General features: G+C 31.7%; 1 protein-coding gene across 1 annotated transcript in view; it reads right to left on the bottom strand.

Annotated features, from left to right (window-relative positions):
* Window positions 1-2,777: 2,777 nt before the first annotated feature.
* LOC140440207 (serine/threonine-protein kinase GA29083) overlaps window positions 2,778-21,695 on the bottom strand; it is a 71,022-nt gene continuing 52,104 nt past the window's right edge. The window contains exons 4-7 of the mRNA XM_072530551.1: window positions 17,760-18,022; window positions 16,078-16,232; window positions 14,443-15,154; window positions 2,778-12,440 (exon numbers count right to left, since the gene is read on the bottom strand). Coding sequence (XP_072386652.1) covers window positions 12,386-12,440; window positions 14,443-15,154; window positions 16,078-16,232; window positions 17,760-18,022 — 1,185 coding nt within the window. The 3' untranslated portion in view covers window positions 2,778-12,385. The remainder of the gene's footprint in view (window positions 12,441-14,442; window positions 15,155-16,077; window positions 16,233-17,759; window positions 18,023-21,695) is intronic.

Below are 21,695 nucleotides of genomic sequence, written 5' to 3'. Positions count from 1 at the left end.
GAGTAAGAGAGAGACAGAAGATATATTTTCTCTCTCTTCCTCTCTCGAATATAAAAATGTTCCTTTTGTATTATAATTTAATATTATACATATTATATAAAGATATATATATATATATATATATATATATATATATATATATATATATATATATATATATATATATATATATTTGTATTAAAAAAATGTTTTCAAAATTATAAAAAAATTTTCGGAGAAACATTTATTAGATTAAAGCATTTTTGTATTAAATATTTTGAACATGTAAGCAGTAATTTTTACTTACTAAACTAATTTTTATTTGGTAAGTTAACAAAAATTGTTTTTTCTTTTTAGTTCAACCTTGTAAGTATTTTGTCTTTTTTAGCTCTTGATAATAATTGTAAACACAATTGAAAGCTCGAGAATTAAAAAAAATAGTTAACCAAGAGCCCTTTTATTGACTCCAACCCATCCAAAACAGTTATATATTTATATATATATATATATATATATATATATATATATATATATATATATATATATATATATATATACGTATATTATTATACATATATACTAAAATATTTATTAATATTATTATTTATGTGATATGTTTTGTATTATTTATTAAATGTTCATAATTATATTATTCTTTTGTATTTCAAAATAATAATCTCAATAAATCACTGTAGGATCCAGAACTGTCAATTTTGAAATACATTTGTGTTATGTCCTCGGTAGTGTAGTAGTCAGTATCCCCGCCCGTCACACGGGAGACCGGGGTTCGATTCCCAGTCGGGGAGGACTTTTTTATTAATGTTATTACATTATTGTCATTTTTAAATACTTATGGATATTGCATTTTAATTTGTATTGTATTATTATATTAATAACAAAATAAACAATGAATTTTACTGCAGAGTATGTGTAAAAAAATTTTGCATTCAACTCCTTTCATACATATATGAAAATGAAAATATACATTTTCATCAAAATATTGATTCAATCCTTCATTGTTAGTAAGTTGTTATTAATTCTGTTTCTCTTTCTGCTATGTCTTACCTATAACATTACATATGTAATGATTGTGCAGATTGACTCCCAAATAAATTTGTAACGGCGAATGCGTGTATAGAAGTGTAACTTCCACCGGCAGTCCCACTGGACAGCCACACCCGTTTTTTTTTTTTTTCTAATAGGGTCAACCACTTGCCTAAGTACTTTCAGTGATAAAGAAGGGTCCGATAATGTGATCACCGAGGATACCACACCATACGTTTCTCCTTTGGGGATGCTGTGCAGTCCATATTTCAAAGGACTCCAACTTAATGGGCAATATTTTTAATGTCCATCTTTCCATGCCATACATAGCATTAGCTTACAAAACTAAAACAATAGTAGTCAGCAAAGAACCAACCTTATGTAAAATAGAAATTGATGGGATCAGTATCGAACAAGTAACGGAAATAAAATACCTGCTGGGAATTACACTGTCTAGCTATGGAGACCTGGACAAAGAAGTGAGAGATCAATTACAAAAAGCAAATAGACTAGCAGGATGCCTTAATAACACTATTAACAGACTCATTAACACTGAGATGAAGTCAAGGATTTATAAAGCCAGTGTAAGACCAATGACATATGCCTCAGAAACAAGACCCCACACAGCCACAACGCTAAGGCTACTGGAAACGGCAGAGATGAGAGTACTGAGAAGAATTACAGGAAATACGCTGAGAGATCGAAAGAGAAGTGAAGACATTAGAAGAAAATGTAACATACAGTGTATAAATGAATGGACACTAAATGGAAAAAAAAAGAATGGAGTAACCACATAAGCAGAATGGACGAGACCCGTGTCGTAAAAATAGCAAGAGATGAGTCAGCAATCAGCAGAAGTATCGGACGACCGCGCAAAAGATGGGGTGAAAACCTTCCATAGAGGTATTAATCCGACAATGAACAAGCAGAATTGCTTATAAAGGGAAGAAGAAGAAGACATAGCATTTAATCCTCATGTAGCGGGATTGATGGAAAGATTGCGGTTACGCCTTCACCGTCGTTACATCTATGGAATAGAAATTTATCAATGGCGTATTTTAATGTGTTCTTTATTATTATACAAATCCTGGGACTTTAGCAGATAGGCTATATATAAGCCTCTAGGGCCTTTTTTCTGGTCCTGGTAAACCAAGTGCTTTTGTAACATTCTCATAGCAAGAGCAAGTTTTATCGAAGTTGCTTTGCTGTGATGAAGGTTCGTCTGCAGGACTACGATTGGAGCCATCGAGGCCTCTATTGGTTTTGTTTCTAAGTCTGGAATTCATTTTGAAATGAGCAGCCCTCACTCTTTGTAGGAGACCTCATCGATATTAGTATATTAAACGAAAAATGTGGTGCTACACTACAAAAGAAAGGGAACTACATCTATTGAGTTGGATGGATTCCTATTGACTCTTGGATAGATGGAATAGGTACTAAAAACCACCATTAGAATGTCTACTTAGCATTTCTAGTATTTGTATTTAATATCTCGTACAAGTCACCGACGTTGTGTAACTAAGCCTTTAGATATATTAAAATAATGAATAACAAAAGTACGTAGTTTCCGGGTGGAACCTCATCGAATTTAGTTACGCCGAGCTTTCGACTTTCTTTCTGGAATATTCATCAGGACTTATTCCTGAAGTTCGATCAGGAGAACGAACTTCACTGCTATATTCACTAGCAGTATAGTAGTGCAGTGTATAATCAAAATGAGGATTAATAAAGGGAATACTAAAATAATACAACGGTCTACTTAAATAATATATTTACACTCTACTTGAACTTTACAGCTTTTAGTCTCTAACGTGTTATAAAAAAAAATAAAATAATATAAACAAAGAAAAACAAAACCTACATTGAATGTACGTAAAAATATTTAAATATTATAATAAATAATACTTTCTACACTTAAATTCTTTACCTTAACATATAAAGATTCAAGTACTTCGTTATCGGTTACAAAGAAAGAACAGTTAGTCATTATTCACTGACGCGTAATGACTTTTGTCTTTCTAAAAATTAATTACAGTTGAGTAGACGATTTGACAATTAATAATGCTCAGTAATCGTATAATAACAGGTCAATGGGCATATAATTAATACTAATATATTGCAAGTCATGTATGTTGATAGACGAAAACGATAGGCTATTGATGAAAAGAAATAAATGCAAACCATATTTTTGAAAAATGTTCCGCATGTTTACTAATAAATGACTGTGATGTTTAACCATACTGTGATTTTTTCAAATGTAAAGGTACGTAAGTTAGGAATTCAATATTAAACTGACTGATTAACTCAGGGTTGTAAATAATTAAAATCAAACCGATCAAGAAATAAAACAATCACTCAGTGAAAGAATTCTATACTTAGTGTCGTTGGAGAACCGCAAAACCAATGGATCCAAGGAAATAAAAAATATTCAAATCATTATATCTGGACTAAGAATAAGCCACACTGACAATATCTATTGGCCATATTTTACTGGAGTGTCCTCTATACAGTGTAGAGATATTTCAAGATCAATTGCAAGATACCTTACTAAGTGGCATAAATTGTTGTTGCATAAATGTATTAGATAAATGTTAATTTTTAGTACGATAATGAACCTTTGAGGTTGAGGCATACTAGTAAATAAACAAAAACATAAAAGCAAATCAAATTAAATACGAATGACTAACGGCTGTTATTTTGGCCTAAGCCCTCAACTAAGAGTAAGACAAAAGAATTGAAAACTTTACAAAACTATAATACGCCCACCGCTCATTAAACTCAAGACATTTTGGTGAAGCAAATATTGTTACAGGCATCAAAATAAACCGCCTAAGATGGGTGGGCCTTGGATGGATGGAACTGACGCTGTAAATTTACTGTTCGACCTAAGCTCAGATATATTTGTATGATATGAAGGAAGATTTGAGAGATTACAGACTCGAGAGGGAAGAGTTAAAGAATGTTTTGAGGTAGGTCAAAGTTTACAGTGCTGTAAATCATGTTACATATTAATAAATACGAGTATAGTGGAAATTTTTCAAAAATATGGTTTGAATTTAATTATTTTATATGTAAACATATGTTTAGATCTTTATGCTTTTAAAAACATATACTTAGGACTTCTTCGTGGATAGCCTATTGATAATTAAACTTACAGTAATATCTGAAAGTAAATATACGACCATTTTATTATTAATTCATTTAAAACACTAATATAATGTTTTATAAATTTAGAATTTTTAAAAAAGTACAAATATGCAGACAATTTACTAAAAATCTAGGAAAACGAAGAAATCTCAGACTAAGCAACTCATCTAACAAAGCTAAGACTCTATGCTAAGACAACATACTTACTAAATATATGCCAAGTGACTATTAATTGTCAGTGTTATATAAGGAACAAAGATTATTAATTTTAACAATTAAATTTTTTACTGGAAGACTGTAGAAATAGATGAATCATGGTTAAGTTGAGCAACATCAAAATAACAAAAGTAAAGTAATCAAAGATTCACTGTAAGGGTAATGTTTAGTGCAAGGGTAAGAATGTCCCGAATAATTCCCTACCTAGACAGAATTTTGACTAATGACGAGAATATACAGGCAAACATAGCGGGGAAATATATTGTCCCGAAGGAGAGAGAAGAAGACAAAACTGGCAACTGGTTTATTGAGCATTTCAATACACGATGATGCCAGAGTATCAACAATATAGTATGCTAGAAATAAGATATCTCAGAATTGTAGAAAAGACAAAATGAAACAGATTTAGAAATGACCCATAGAAGAAAATTACAACAGTAGTCAACGACCAAAGAGAAACAAAAGAAGCATCCAAATTGATATATTGATAGACATATATAGAGAAGGCATCCAGATAAAACATCAAAAATAGTAATGGAAATAGGGAAACAGACAGAAGGAGAGGAAAAGTCAATATCAAATGACTAAGCAAGAAATAAACGGTATATATAAATATACCGGTATATATAAACGGCAAGTAAATAAACTTAACGGTAAAATCGAAGGAAAGAAATGGATAGGACGGAAGAAACTCTCTTGGTTGAGGAATTTGGACAGGTTTGACAGCGGACCAATTGCTACACGTAGCGCAAGACCGAGATCAGTATAAAAATATTATAAGCATGGTAGTCGCCGACGTTCCGTAGGGATATGGCACTCTAAGAAGAAGAAGCAAGAAATGGTAATAAAAGCTTACAAAAATCAGTTCTAGAAAGCACGAAATGATCGATTCGATACCAGAAAATGCATGATGATACAGTCAAGGAAGAAATTAAACATCAGATAACAGAGCCGCTGCTCCTATCTCCACCGAAGCTGAAGTTACAACTTCTGGATTAATAACTCAGTAACCGCTTCTCTACACTTCTTTGCCATATATGACTATTTTGTACATAAGCAAAATACAGTTTCTAATAAACTGTATTGTAAAACAAACATATATTGTGCCAAGTGCGAAGAACAAAGTAAAAAGCCTTCAATTAAATCGGAATAGCATAATTTAACATTTATATTAGCCTTACTAATATTTAGTTGCTCTGAACTTTGTAACCAAACAAATTCAACTTTAAATTTTTATTTTACATAAAGTCGACCAGTAAAAGCACAAATGTTACATACCTATGTTCATATTTGCTGGAGAGCAAAATTAGGAATTGATTAATGTTAATTAATCAACAAATAAAAATGTACCACACTTAATATTTTTCGTTAAAAATGCAGTATATTAACCAAAGAACAAATAATTGAAGAGGCGAGTGAAAGAAGACTCAAATTTCACAGTGTTTAATAGTTGTACAGTGATAGTAAAATAATATTGTTGTTTCACGACTCTTGATGACGAGCGCAAGCGCAGCCGTCATGTTGAAACATCGGCAAATTAATAGTTTCGTACTGTTTTGACAACAATGGCTGGGAACGCAGTACTATCTCCACAATTTAATCGATAATTAGAAAAACTCGGTTCTGGTACTTTACTTATTTGTACTTCACAATTGTATGTGATTAAAAAGGTGGCTCAAATGTCATGGGCGTCCACAAAAAGAAAAAAGAAGTGAGCTGATAGAGGGGTTAGAGATTATTACTTGTTTATTATACATGTATCTATAATTTTTTTTAATTTTTAGTTTTGTTTTAATTTAATATAGAATTTTAAAATTTAGTTTTGTTTTTAAATTAGTTTTGTTTTAATTGTTTATAAAGAAATTCTATTTTAGGGTCAAAAAATCAATCAGGAATCGATGGACTTGAAACCTCCGTCATTTCCGCCACAATTTTTATCCATAAATTACATTTTGCACATTTTGAGCATGTCTTAATATGTACTTTGGCTGATGTTTTAATATTTTTATACGAAATTCCAGACAGGACTTTGAAAAATTTATAAAATAATATGTATTGTCTTCTAATGATCAATAAATCTATAAGAGGGCCCAAACATAACATAATCAAATTCCCCAGTCATAAACCAACAACAAGTCGATTGTTTAACAATCCTGACGTTGGTGAAATTTTGAACCTTTCATTCCACAACGAGATGCTAGAAAGTTTGTAGAGCAGTGTTATTTTTAACTCTGACAAAGAGACTGGCGTTATTCCCAATGTATAACCAATGTTATCAGAATGAAATTTACCAATTAAAAATAAATTCTCAAATTACCTTCATAGTTAATGGTTTTGTTAGTACATAGGCCTCACCAAAATGTTCAAAAAGGTAAGCTCACGGTATGAAAAGAAGGAAAAAAGCGCAATAGACTGATGTATGTCCAAAAATATTTCTTTTGAAACAAATATATTAAAATTTTATAAAACTCCAACAATTAATTTTATTTTAAGGTAACATAAACATGGCTTTAAGATTATCAACATAGCAACCAGATTTAAATCACACTGAATTAGTATGACCATTATTTAAACTACGTAGCAAGAAAAATATCCTTTAACCATCCTCTTTCTAAACAAAAGACATACGATTCTTTTACCAACCTCTTCAATTATATAATTAGCTTATAAAATGCTTCTTAAACGGCAGTAAAAGGTTAATGAGATGTTTTTGGTACCAAATAAATGTAAAGTGCATAAAAATAGGCATATTTTGTATATTCGTCATCATTTGCGTTAAAATTATATTTTCACATAATATTGTTTCCCTTTTTATCGCAACAATTATAAAAACAGTTCACTGGTATACATAACAATATGGTTATTGCTTTTTTAGCGCGCTTAAATTTCTTTCAAACAAAATGTTCAAATTGACATGAAAATTTAAGACTAAGTATTAGCTTTTTTAATTACAGTACTCAAAAATGAACTGGGAAATATATTCACCGAAACAAAATTCAATTCAACGAATGATTGCACATATTTCAAAAATTTCATATCCTTTAAAATATATAAAAACTCGTAGTGTCACAAAAGCAATAATTTACACTTTGTTTTCATTTTTAAGATGAGATTTTAAAGTGAAAAGTGTTTATTTTTACATAATCCGCCTAAAGTCAAATAAATTATCCTTTTGTTTGATCAATAGTGCCTCAAAAAAACATACTTGCTTCATATTTATACCACGCTTCAGTAAAATAAACATAGGTGTCATACCAGGTAAGATATGTGTTATACCAGGTTAAGATATCCGTCAAATCAAAGCCTTCAATTAGCGGATCAAGTTAGGAGTATCTTTCAATTCTAGGACAAGGAAAAAACAAGTGGAAAAACCACTTAGGACAAGGTATTACTAGATAGAAACTCTTATAGTAATAATGCTTACTTAATTATTAAAGATAAATAATATTAGATATTTAAGAAGACCTCCAAGGATATTAGTAGCAAAACTATTATAGAGGAAGAAATAAATAACACATTGGAAAGAACAATTTCTGACGATCTAGAGAAAGAATTGGGGTATCTTCAGACAGACTTGATAGAAACGACAGATCTACAGTTTAGGAGAATCAAAATTAAGAAAATAAAAAAATGCAGGCGATCCCTAAACCAGGAAAACAATGCAAAAATATAAAGAATCAGAAATAACAAACAATTAAAAAAGAAAGAAGCACAATGAATTTGTCAACAAAAGAAAAAACAACTGAAAATTGAGCTAGAAACACTATAAGAACATTTCAGAGGCGAATTAATTAACATTTTAGAAGGAAGGTAATAGATGAACTAAGAAATAATAAAAGCGCTGAAGAAACATCAGTGTCAGCAATATTATTGAAAGAAATACTTTTCAAAAAGAATAGCTGATAAGAAACTTGTTAACTCAGTGAATGACACATAGACACACACAAAAAAGGAGGACGATCAATAAGGGTGTGGATAGATACAGTTCAGAGAAACGTCGAATAAATGGGAGACTAGAGAAAGCCAGTAACCCTAGAAGGCAACGGCTTTTATTGGCCGGTATATATAGGTAATACATTTGTACCGCTACCACGTAAGTAGTGGAAAACCAGGCAACATGTGCGTTAAGACCAGCGTACTATAGCGATTTCAAGGTATTTCCTATCACCAGATATGCATAGATATGTACAAACTCAAATGCAAAGACCAACAAGATGTGTACATATTTTCCCACCAAAGTGGGAGCGGTACAAACGTGTCACCTATATATACGGGTCAATGGAATAAATTATGGAGAAAACCAAGAAATGGTTTTTTGTTCATACAGGGCCAAGAAATGGTAGACCCAGTTCGTTCTCTGAACTGTCTACCCTTATATTTATATATACTTACATTGGAAATTATGAATTGTGACACTACAGTTTAAATTCCATACTTAAGTAGAGTAAAAAAAATCTTACTCGTTTAAACGTTTCGTATAACCAAATAGATTTAAGTAAACAAACACCGAGGACTACAATCTTATGGGCCAGGTTAGTTAGCACACTACATTTTACAATTTCCATTCTATAAAGCTCCGAATATCGTTTTATTTCTCCAATTAATTTCACTCACACGTCAAACGATTTATTCTTATAAATATATCTTTTGTAAATACATATAAAAACATCACAAAAATGAAATCAAACTTTGGTTTTCACCAATCACCAGCGACCGTTATAGTATATTCAATTCACCTAAAACAGAAAATCCTTAAGATTCTGTCACTTGTCAATATCATTGTAGAAGTAGAATTTCTTTAAGCAGGAATTGTCAAATATATTAATTGGGGGCTATATTATTTATTTATTTGCCGGTAGATAAAAATCAGATATACAATAATTTGAAGGTTTCCATATTTCAGACAAAAAAAATTAAATAATTAAAAATTTCAACGTCATTTAATAAATTGTACAGGACTTTGTAACATAGAGACAAGTCTACCTATTTATTGAATAAAATGTTTGTTTAAAGTTTTGTGTTATGCTTTGATCTCCATTTTGATCGTTCTTGCTACCGTTGTTTGTCTTAAGTATTAGCCTAACAACCTCTGAGAAGAGGTAGAAAGAGTAGGGATCTCCATGATTGTCTTTGTGGTGGTGAAGAGATATTTTAGCTAGGTTGACCTCCTAAAGCCAATCTTGTATTTCAAAACGGTGCAACGTAAGTGGTTAGTATCTTACAAAACATAAAACATTAGATGCTTTAGTCTGTGCATAAAATTCCAAACGAAATTTCACTTCTTTAACTGTTTGGAAATTCCCATTATATTGTTTATCGACAACTTGTTTATTGATAATGACTTTGTTGTTACTATTACTGAAGGACAGTGAAGTAAACCAGTACTATAGGTAACCTGAAACAGGTTTTTATAGCGTTTTGACAAATATGGAAGGCTAAAATAGTCAAAGAAACCGTCGTCGGCAAAATTTTTTGGAAGGCAAAATTATATACAACGTGTATTGTGGACTACTTTAACAACTCTTTATTCTATGACTATCTGACGTGTTATCGTTAAATTTCGATTATCATTTCTCAGAATTTAGTGCCTACAATGTTCGTATTATATTATAGACTGTTTATATTTTGAGCAGGTGTAGTGTCGGTAAGTAACAATGAAGGATAGTATCAGTAATATTTAAAAAATGGTTTATCGCATATTCTTCTTAAATAGAAATTGGAAATTTAACAGTTGATCTTTGACAGAATGAAAGTTACCTCGAGTGAGTCAACAGAAGGCAGAAAAAGAGTTTTTGTTTGACATTTCTTTAAGATAATACAAAAAATGGATATGTGGAGAGACAATTATTTATCGTACTATGTTCCTTGTATATTTTTTGTTTTATATAGCGTCAGATACGGACTTTATATGGTAGAGGACGAGAATCAAAGATCTGCACCATACCACCTTCATGAAGATGCATTGATTCTGACACGGCAATCGAACAGATTATAAATTTTGAAATAATTCTGAATTAGAACTTAGAAGTCACAATAAGACTGAAGTGTCTAATTCGAGGAATATTTAGAGAATTATTTGACTTACCGCCGAGTTAGTCGACACCTCTAAAAATGTTATACAAAATGACACAGTGTCCAATAATACTTACGAAAATATACAATATGATATTTTAGAGCATGCTACAAGTTTGTAGAGAAGAAATTTTGGCACCAGATAAAATGGTTTTATGGGTTTAATAACGGTTTTAACTTAAAGTTTAAATTAACGAAGTTAACAACGTTTACAAAGTGTTACCAAATCACGTATCCTAACTGAGTAGCAAAACCGGCGGCAATTTTCAGTGTCCAATTTTCGAAATATTAAACCGAACATTAAACCTTGGAGATGTTTCCCCAAAAGACGAGATCAAGTGACAACAACCCGTCTTAGATCAAGTCATATCAGTGCTACACATAAGTTTTTAATCATAAAAGAATCCGAACCAAAATCTGAGCATTGTAACGTCGAGCTATCGGTGAAACATATTATAGACTGTCAAGTTTTCTTAGTAAGAAGAAGCAATTACAGTATCCCAACAAACCTAGACAAAGTACTTGGTGTACATTGTTTCTTCACAAACATGCTAAATTACTTAAAGTCTATTAATTTTGTAAATATCTAATATTTAATATTGTAAAGATTTGCTTCTCGCTAATAACCTTCGGGTTGATGCGAATTTGTAAATAAAAAAAAGGTTTACAAAATTAACAAAAATAAATTAACCAAATTAAAGTATTTAACAAAGTTAAAAATGTTTTGTGTATGTGTTCTGTGTATAAAACGTGTATCTTACATAATACATTGATTTTATAACCGTTAAAAGTTAACAAGATTAACAATATTAACAAAGAATTACTTGTGAAGATTCGGTAAGGCTTTATTTAAGTAATATTCATTCATACGTTGAATAAATCTTAATTTAATACAAACGGATAGTTTAAACTGAAAAACTTGGAACAAAAAATACTTGCTAGAATACAAATGACAATTCTGGATCCATAAATAGCTGTTCAACAATGATAACTGACAAGTGACAATTCTGACAAGTGACAACGTCTTCAGCAGTCTTAAAAAGCCACGTTTTTTATACTAACTAGACCGGATATGCATTAACTAATTGCAACAGTCTTTTTATCGCTACTTTGACCACATCGCCGCTAATTCTGAACATCGACCGTACTTATTTTCATTTCTAGCTTTACTGTATTCAACTATATAGTTTGTTTAACTGTATTAAATGCTCTGAATCTAAAAGGCAGACAATGCAACGGTATATGACCCAATTTTATTTTGGGAATGTCGTACATGTGGCAGGAAAATTTCCTGTAGTGTAGGTAGGCATTTAAGAAGTACGTTAATAGTAATACGTATCTAGTTTTTTGGTTTTAGAAACTGACAGTGGATGACACGTTTTTATTTCTCGACTGATTCTACACTCATATATTTGAAAGAATTTTTGTTTTAAATAGAATTTAATAAAATCTTGTTTCGATACTTTCTTGAATTTTTCAATTGATATAAGTTCCCCGTGGATATCTGGAGTTTTTGTGATGATCTTAAAAGAAATTATAAGTATTTGATCATACTTAATATATACACTCACTACTTAGCAGACTTTAAACTTTTTAAAACAATCGCATGAGGGCGCCAAAAATGTTGCTGGTGATTTATCATGTTGACTTATTTGAATTAATCTCACTATTATCGTACGGAATTATGAACGATAGGTTTACTGCTACTAGAGGTAATTACCGACATGTACCACTGTCAATTTCATAATTTTGTAATTCAACAAACAATAAAGTACTTAGTACTCAATTTAATATCCCAATATTTTTGGTTCGTTCCCCTCCCTTTCGTAAAATTAAAAAATCAATGCCTGCGTACACTTCGTGTGGGACAATGTCAGGTATAAAAAAATAAATATACATATAATAACTGTGTAAAAATAATTTCTTCCTATGTAGAGATGGGCTGAAGCCACAGGTGATCTAATACGTCTTCGGCTGAAAACCTGTAATAAAAAAGATTGTTTACTTATTATGACAAATTAGTTCTTTCAGTTCTAACGTATTCTTGTGTTTATAAATAATGATAAAAATAATATTTATTCCAATTTTAATTGCACAGGGAATATCAACAATAATGTTACAAATAGGTAAAAGAAATAAAATTAGACTTACTCACAATCAATTTAATTTTACTACGAAAACGACCGGTTTCGCTTTCTAAACTTTGCAAAGCATCTTGAGGTCAAACGGTACAAAGTAACGTAGTTTTTTTATCAAAAATGTGATAATTACAAGTCAAAGAAATTGCACACCCACAAAATAGTACAACTAATTTCATTCATTGTCATATAACTGTCCTCTTACTGTAAAAAATTTCAATAAATTAACACACATTTCTAAAATATATCTCTTGAATAAATATAAATAACTTGAATAATTTAAATAATATAAAACATCACTTTCATTTAACAAACAATGATATATACCTTACTCCTATTTCATTTGTTAACATCTCTCCCCTCAAGAAACTTCCTCGTTAATTGTCAGACAGTTACAACATTAACCGAAGATCACCCATTATCAGCAATACAGGATAGTTTGAACTATGCATCAGGAATCATTATCTAAAAATTCTTGTACCGACATGTAAGTAGTATTTTGTTTATTTCTAATTTATTGCAATTCAATAGATTATCTCTTACCAATTTGTGGGTTTTCACTTTGTCTGCTAAACCAATTTTATGCATATTAATAAACACAGACATGTAATATTGGCATAATTACCATAATTTGCCATTATGGTAATTATGTCAATATACAATAATTATTATGCACTTTGTACCGCTACTAATACTATGCACTAATTTACTTTGTACCGTTTGACCTGAAGATGCTTTGGAAAGTTTAGAAAGCGAAACCGATCGTTTTCGTAGTAAAATTAAATTGATTGTGAGTAAGTCTAATTTTATTTCTTTTACCTATTTGAAATGGACTCACACAAGCAACACATTCATGATTTGAATAATGTTACAGCTCAGAATATATAAAAGACCAGGAAGGTGCATTTGTTTCTTAAAGTGTCGATTAGAAAGGATATATCTACAAGTTTCCTGTGTGTCAGTGGCGTACTGTTTATACGGGTAAGTGTATAAAACGCAGAAACACAAAATTTTGGGTTTTTTTAATGAAAAAGTTTATGGTTTTTATTAAATTATCTGAAACAGAACCAAAAAAGTCTTACGGTAAAAATGCGTTCTTTAGTTATGGTACTTAAGAATTTGGAGACGGATTATCTTATCCGGTAATTAAAATTCTCTACTTCTCAAGCCACATGTGTGTATACTTGGTATGCAGTCCCAAGTAGGCTACTGAAGTGTGAAATAGCATGACACATCCTCTCTCCATTCCTTGTATGAGTTTGTATCGGCCCGAGTGTCTGAAGACATAGGAAAACAGAAAGAACGCTATAACAGTCTATTGATAATGATTCATACACGGAAGGTTTGACGAATTGTGCTCTATTTGCCATATATTTTGCGTTTCATTTTCATTACATGTTCGGACCATAAAAGTTGTTTTAACTCTATTGTATTAACAGTCATATATATCCTTGCTAAATTTCAATTTCGCTTACAAATGTGCCATCAGACAAAACGAAAATGGTAGCGCCCGATTCGTTCCGAACTTAGCCGAGTAACACACGCGTTTTACTCCACATCGCTATGCTACCGATCTACAGATATCTACAACGGCACTACACTGACGCAAATTAGTCAATATTAGATGCGATAATACAGTACATAGAACGCGATGTGAAAGAAACCGTTATTCTATTACATCTGCGCAGAAAATACATTTTATGTCGTATGTGTAAGTGTAGGGGTTACTCAAAATGATGTGTCGTAGGTCTCGCCTTCGGACCGTACTTTCCCATGTCTGACGTTAAATATTACTTATTTACAACATTTTCACTTAAAATAACAAATAAAGTAGTTAAACACTCACCTGAGTTCTGGGTCGAGTTGAAGCATATTTTGGATTAGTTCCTTGGCGCAGGACGAGACGTCTTGCCAATATTCTTCGGGGAAATCGTATTGGCCCGATAAAATACAGTCGAACAACTTTTCTTGGTCGTTGTCTTGACTAACGAAAGGGGGGTAGCCGCAAAGGAGTATATAAAGGATAACGCCGGCAGCCCATACGTCGATCTTGAGTCCATAGCCTGATTCGGCCAAAATTTCTGGTGCGACATAAGTAGGAGTTCCGCACACAGTATATAAAGGCTTCGTCACTTCGCAGGCTAATCCAAAATCTCCTAACTTTAATAATTTCACTCTATTGTCGTCGTCTAATTCTACTAATAAATTTTCGGGTTTAACATCTCTATGTACTATATTTATACTGTGTAAATAGGCTAAAGCTGATACTAAATTGTTAATCATTAAGGCTGCTTGCTCCTCTGAGTATTTTTGAGCAATTGTGATTTGGTCGAATAAATCACCACCCGTGACGTATTCACAAACTAAATACAAAATACTTTTGGTATCTGCGTCGGCTACCAACGACATAATATTGGGGTGATCCACTTTCCTGAGAATCTTCACTTCGTTTTCTATCATGTCCTCTTTTCCTTTACATTTTGATTTATCTATTATTTTTAAAGCATATTCTTTGTTTGTGGTGATGTCTCGACATAGTCTCACTATTGCAAAATTACCTAAAAAAAACTTACATAAGAAAAGTAATAACGAAACAGTAAGTACTAAAATACACTACGAGAATTTTCAAATTTCGAGAGATAATTAAAAACAAAGAAAGAGTTTGTTTACTCCGTGAGTGTTTCTATATCTCAACACTTACTCAACAGCTCTTGCATATGACTAGAATATGAAATAATTTATCCTTGATATAAAAAAATCATTAGTCGTAGATATTTCGGCTCGAAGGACCATATCGTAGCGAAAAGTTAAGTGTTAAATTGATGAATAGGTCAGGCCGTCGAGTCTGGATATAGGGAATTTTAAAGTCGTGACATTATGGATGTTATAATTAGCATTTGTTTAAGATAGAGTCTGGAATAGGCACTATAAGAAAAAGATGGGAGGAACATCTTCATTTAGGAAGAAGAAAAAGGATAGTGGAAAAGTTCATAAACACAGAGAGTCACATTATTGAACCCGTGGCAAGAAAAGTATACAAAATGCTCGCAGCGAATGTTCTTCCAACTGAAAGTCTTCAAAGTGAATTGATTTAAAAAGACATTCTTTCTTGTTCAGCAAGATTATTCGATTATTCCTCAAAGGTAAAAAATTTATATCTAAAACCGTAGATAAGCTTCATGCTTTCATGGAAAGCAATAGAATAAATTCTTTAAGAAACGAATATATAAGAACTATAACAATATAAAGAAAAATAAAATGAAACATTGTATGTTTAGATGAGGCCTTCTTTGATACTCATGATACCGTAAAAAAAAAATAAAAAATGTTCAAATACAATACAATCCAATCCCATAAAGGACAAAAGATTATTACTCTACACTGTGCTGGAGAAAATGGATGGATCGACAATGCATTATTTATAAAAGTAGAAAAAACGGCAATATTGACACATATTAAATTAATATCAGCTCATACTTACCATCTCCAATAACTTTCCTTCCTACTACGTATTTACTTTTAAGAGGAACTGGTAAAATTAAATTAGTTTCTTCGCTTAATTTCTTTAATAAGCTCTCCTCAGACTCATAGGTTCGATTCAATTCCTTTTTAGGCATTTTAGGCTTAGGACCCCCGCTAAAATAAAAAAAGCATATTTATTTTTTTACTAAATCTCTTATATTTACATATTATTTAAGGCTGTTCGTTAATCGCTTAGTGCGGACAAAAAAGAGAAAACCTTTGCAGGAAACAACTGATGTAGACGGTGGCCTAACCTAAAGAACTACTGCATTGAACAAAACGAAGAAGACTTTCGATAAGATAAATATGTGACATAAAATAATTGGGGAAATTCGCAGTCATTGAAATTTTAACACACGTAATTAACACGTACTCGCCCGCTATGTGGATGTGATTCTGCAAGGGCGAAAAAGCTATTTGTTTATTGCTTGTTCACTCAATGAAAAAGGAAGTTTCTTCCATTTTTTTTTTTTCAATAGTAAATTGTCGAAATAGGTTCAAACTTTGTATTTATGTGCAGCTTCTAGGGAGCTATGCACCGTGTAAAAAGTTATGAGGATTAAAAGTTACCCTAAATCTTCAATTTCTCGACTTAAAATTTTTAATAGACCTACATATTCGTGTAGGTTTCTCTCTATAACGGCTTATTTATATTTTCTACAATTTGATATTTCCATTCCATTATCTAGTATAAGGTTTATTCCTGCTTTAATTCCCGCCTGATCCGTTTTTTTTTAATACAAGTTTCATAATTTTAGAGAGAAGAAATTATTTCATAAATTTATCAAAATGGAAAGTGGCTTTGCAATTGTATGAAATTTGATGGACCACAATTTATGACTATTCGATAAACTGTTTTCCAACAGCAATCGGAAACAAAGTTTCCTATCGCAAAATTCGTTTTAATGTAGTTTTTGCGAAGGGAAAAGTTTGGCACATTAGCGAAACATAGGCGTTGCTTTTAATTTTTAACGAGTGTAATACTTTCAGTAAATTAATACTTTCTCACAAAAATGGAGAAGAAAAATCCTGGGTGCCGAATACTCCATCGAATCGTCGTTAATGATTTATACATTATATTATTCCCCATTTAAAAATAAGGGACTGTTGAACTGGAAGGGAAGAGGTTTATAAATGACTACGTTTAAACTATGCTCACATTGGAATAAATATCGACTTGTTTCAGCATTTTCACAAAATGTAATAAATCTTGTCAAATAGCAGGGTAGAATGTTTTAGGTGGGCCACTGTTTATATTGAACAGTACGTTTATATGTACAATAATTTATATGGAAAGAAATCGTTCTAATAGATGCTCCAAAAACCATGCAATTTTAGTAGTTACATAATGCGGTGACTTTTCTGTATTAAAGTGTAACGATAAATAGAAAACATCAGATTGCAGTTCATGGTCACTAAAAATTGTTTGTTACACGAAAGAACCACATATTTTCAACACCATTTTCACAAAAGACTTACATCTTTATATTTACAACGTTAGATTGGGTGTCTAAGAACATGAGATCTACTGAGCAATGTCAAGAAACAGTATTTTGAATGGAATTTCATCCAGTAACATTAATATGTGAATACAATTAAATATATTTCAAGTAATTAGTGATAAGGCCATGCGTAACTTACCCATTTCTATGTATAGTCGTCTTTTTATACGAGTGTATGGCTTTGGTTTCCTCAAATTCCAATTCGAAATCAGTGGACTGGGGTTTCTCGTTTCCGTATATAAAGAAAACGTCGTCATTGTCGAAAAATTGCGACAGATCGTTGACGGACTGACCTGATAACGAGTACACTCTCCTTACGGCAAATTGAACGATTTCAGAAAAGGCGCTAAGAACTTGTTCCAAACTGGGTGAATTTCTCTTATTGAGAAGCAGTCGAGAAATCTGTAAAAGCAATATCAATATTAGAATATTCGTTTCTTAACATATTAAATAAACACAGCTTTAAGGTAAATATACGTTTATTGAAGAAAATAAATTAGTTTAACTAATAAATATGTATTAGCATAAGAAATGTTTTACTAGCCTAGTTTTTTGCTGTGGAAATTTCGCCTTTAAAAAGTATCATAAAATTAGTGACATTTTAACATTAATTATAAGCTTTTCGCAATCTAGACGGTGTAATAAATCATAATTTTAAGGAAATTTGCAGCAGAGGCGGTTCAAATCAAATAAGTATTTTAATAGACTCTGTAGCCAAAAATATTGCGAATTTAAGATTTTACTGTGCCCGCCGGTTTTGAGGAATATAAAGCTAACCCTTATTATATAGGCTTACCATAAGTCCCGGTTTAACCGGGATTGTCCCGGTTTTAGACATCGGTCCCGGAGTCCCGGCCGGTTTGTCATTTTGTCCCGGTTTGACAAAACTGTCGTAATTTTGAATTTTTGTTAAGTGATTTCACACGAATGATTTTTTTCCTCCTGGATTCATATTTACTGATAATAAATAAGATTATTCACGTTCGTAGTATATAAACAATTCTAATAATGATGACTGCACATCTGATTGATAAGATATTTTAATAGGGTTCCCACAGAAGACGTGCTTAATTCTCGAAATCATCAAAATGACCAATTCAGCAATTCACCGTATCACATTTCTTAAGAACGTAGGCGCAAAATTTCGGGCCAATGCTTTTTAAATGCATTCATTTTTTTCGAATCCTGAGTAAACTAATAAGTATTTTTGAAAAATTTAAACGCAGAATGAAAGATTACATTAGTACCGAGGGCCAAAAGTCCAGGAAAACTTCTATAATGTTTATTTTAATAAGATACAGGGGTCAAAAGAAGAGAAAATTTAGTGTGATTTTTAATTTCAAATATCTCATTCAAAAAAACTTTTTGTTTATTCTAAGGGACTTTCGGCCCTCGGTAATAATGTAATATCTTATTATGCGTTTAAATTTTTCAAAAATATTTGTTAGTTTTCTCAGGATTCGAAAAAAATTAATGCATTTAAAAAGCAATTTTGCGCCTACGCTCTCAAACACATTATTTCAGTGAGTCGTGAACGAATACAATCATTAAAAAAATCAAGAATTAATGAATTAAAAAAACAGATCTCAGTTTACCCTAATCATTTGCAGTGCGATTACATTTCGTTTTTTTGTGAACGGTGGTAAAATACGAAAATATTTCGTGTTTTATTTAATTGCTGTGTTTGATTTAAAATGCCGAAAAGAAATTGCAAATTCACAAGTGAACTTAAAAAAAATTATCCTTTTATAAAAAAGCTTTGTAGTGACAATAGCAGGATGAAATGCCAGCAATGTTTTTCAGAATTTTCACACGGTGGGCGAGCAGATATTAAAGATCACTTAAAGTGTGCAAAACACAATACTAGTGTAACGGCGATTGCAAGTACTTCTTCTATCAAAATTTTTTTTAAAAATGATGATCCCATTCAAAACGATTTAGTTATTGCAGCTAAAGAGGCAACATTCGCTTATCACACGGCAATGCATGATATAAGCTTCAAAACATCTGATTGTACGTCGAAATTGATTTCAAAATTTTTTGAATCAAAATTTGGGGTTGCGAGAACCAAATGTGAAGCGATCATTTTAAATATGTTGGCACCTTTGTCTTTGTCAGAGTTACACACCGACTTACAGAAGGCTTTTTTCGTAAGTGTTTCTAACGACACCTCAAATAAAAAGCACATCAAACTGGCACCGCTTATTGTTAGATACCTTTTACCATTAGAAGGTGTACTTGTGAAACTATTGAATTTTGAGTCCGTTCAGGGTGAGACATCGGAAATATTGACTCAAAATGTAATTTCAACATTACGTCGTCATGACATTACAAAAAAAGTAGCTGCATTTTGTGGCGACAATTGTAATACAAATTTTGGAGGTGTGCATAGAAGAGGATAAAATAATGTTTACATAAGACTTAAACAAGAACTCGGTGTAGATATTGTAGGAATTGGATGTGGCCCACTGTACACAATGCACTTCAAAATGCTGTGGGTGGTTTACCAATCGAAATTGAAGCACTAGTTGTCACAATATAAAAACATTTTCATATCTACACAGTTCGAGTAACTCAGTTGAAGGAATTCTGTGAATGTGTAGATGTGGAATATAAAAACCTAATCCAACATGGAAGTACCAAATTTCTTTCTCTTTTGCCGGCAATTGAGAAAATTCTAAATATATTCGAAGGACTAAAAGCATATTTCCTTTCCCAAGATAACCGTCCACGTGCAATGCGAGATTTTTTTAAAAGTGAAACGGGTGAGTTATATTTTTGGTTTGTGCATGGACAATTAAACAATTTTAACAAGACTGTACTACTCATGGAAAAAAGTGAAGTAATTGCGACTGACATTATTTTGGAATTAAGACGATTGAAATCTAATCTTTAAGAACGCATGGACAGCAATTTTGTACCACAAAGAGCGAAACAATTATTATTAAAGAATCTTGGTAGTAGCCAGGATATTCATAAATTTCAATTAACAAAATACACGGTTCGGACGATCGACAAAATATTAATACTGACAACCTTGTTGACGAGCTGTCACTTACGAAAGTTTTTATAGCATGAAAGAATGATGAATGGAATTCCACGACGATACAAATTGATTATATTGAAAAATGGGTTCTACTATTTAAACATTTTCATGAACAACTCATCGATACACCCAACCTGGTAAAAATGGTGCAATATATTTTGTGCTTACCAGGCACCTCCGCTCCTTTAGAGCGTGTCTTCTCGATGATGAAACATATTTGGTCGGACGATAGAAGCCGTATGTTGGAGTCTACCGTACAAGCATTACTATACTGTAAATTAAACTTTAACATGACATGTAACGACTTTTACGAAAAAATAAAAAAAAAATAACATTTTATTAAAGAAAGTACATACAAGCGAGAAGTATGAATGGTACAAAAAATAGGTATGATATTATTAAAATTTTTTGGCAGCAGCTTAATCGTTTTTTATACTATACCCTATCCACCATTTACTGTCCCGGTTAAGAGTTTCATTATTATGGTAAGCCTACTTATTAACCCTTTCAGTACCATTTTTTTTTTTCAGCAAACGAAAAGATATTTTTTGCCTAAAATGTACTTAGAACACTTCATATAACATTTTTTGCCATTAATAAAAATATAGCATGTATATTATAAAAAATATATTATGGGTTTATTTGTACTCAAAAGTACCTAAATCTAAAAAACTGGCTCATATGAAACGTAAGAAATCAATTTCTTTCCTTTTGAAGGCACAAATGGACATTGCACATTTCCTTCTTGATTTTCCTGTACAACCATGGTTTTTGCATCTTAAAGGTAAAGGTGCTCTGGAAAATGTCCGACAATATCAAATTGCACCTCAGTAAGAGGTCTAATTTCAATGTTTTAGCGTTTTGCAGCTACTACTGAACTAGCTGTATTCCCCTTGAAGGTCTTCCCCGTTTTCGGTTATTTGAAAGAGTTGACTTTTATAAGGGCTTCACCAACTTTCATCCTAAAGTGTAGAAGGCACCATGATATCATTTTGTGAAATTCCTAAAGTATGCACGACTCGTTTATAC

The sequence above is a fragment of the Diabrotica undecimpunctata genome, chromosome 4 (genome assembly GCF_040954645.1).
Source record: "Diabrotica undecimpunctata isolate CICGRU chromosome 4, icDiaUnde3, whole genome shotgun sequence".
NCBI classification, from domain to species: domain Eukaryota; kingdom Metazoa; phylum Arthropoda; class Insecta; order Coleoptera; family Chrysomelidae; genus Diabrotica; species Diabrotica undecimpunctata.
Note: the sequence above shows the minus strand (reverse complement) of the source record. Positions and strands in the feature narration are given on the sequence as shown.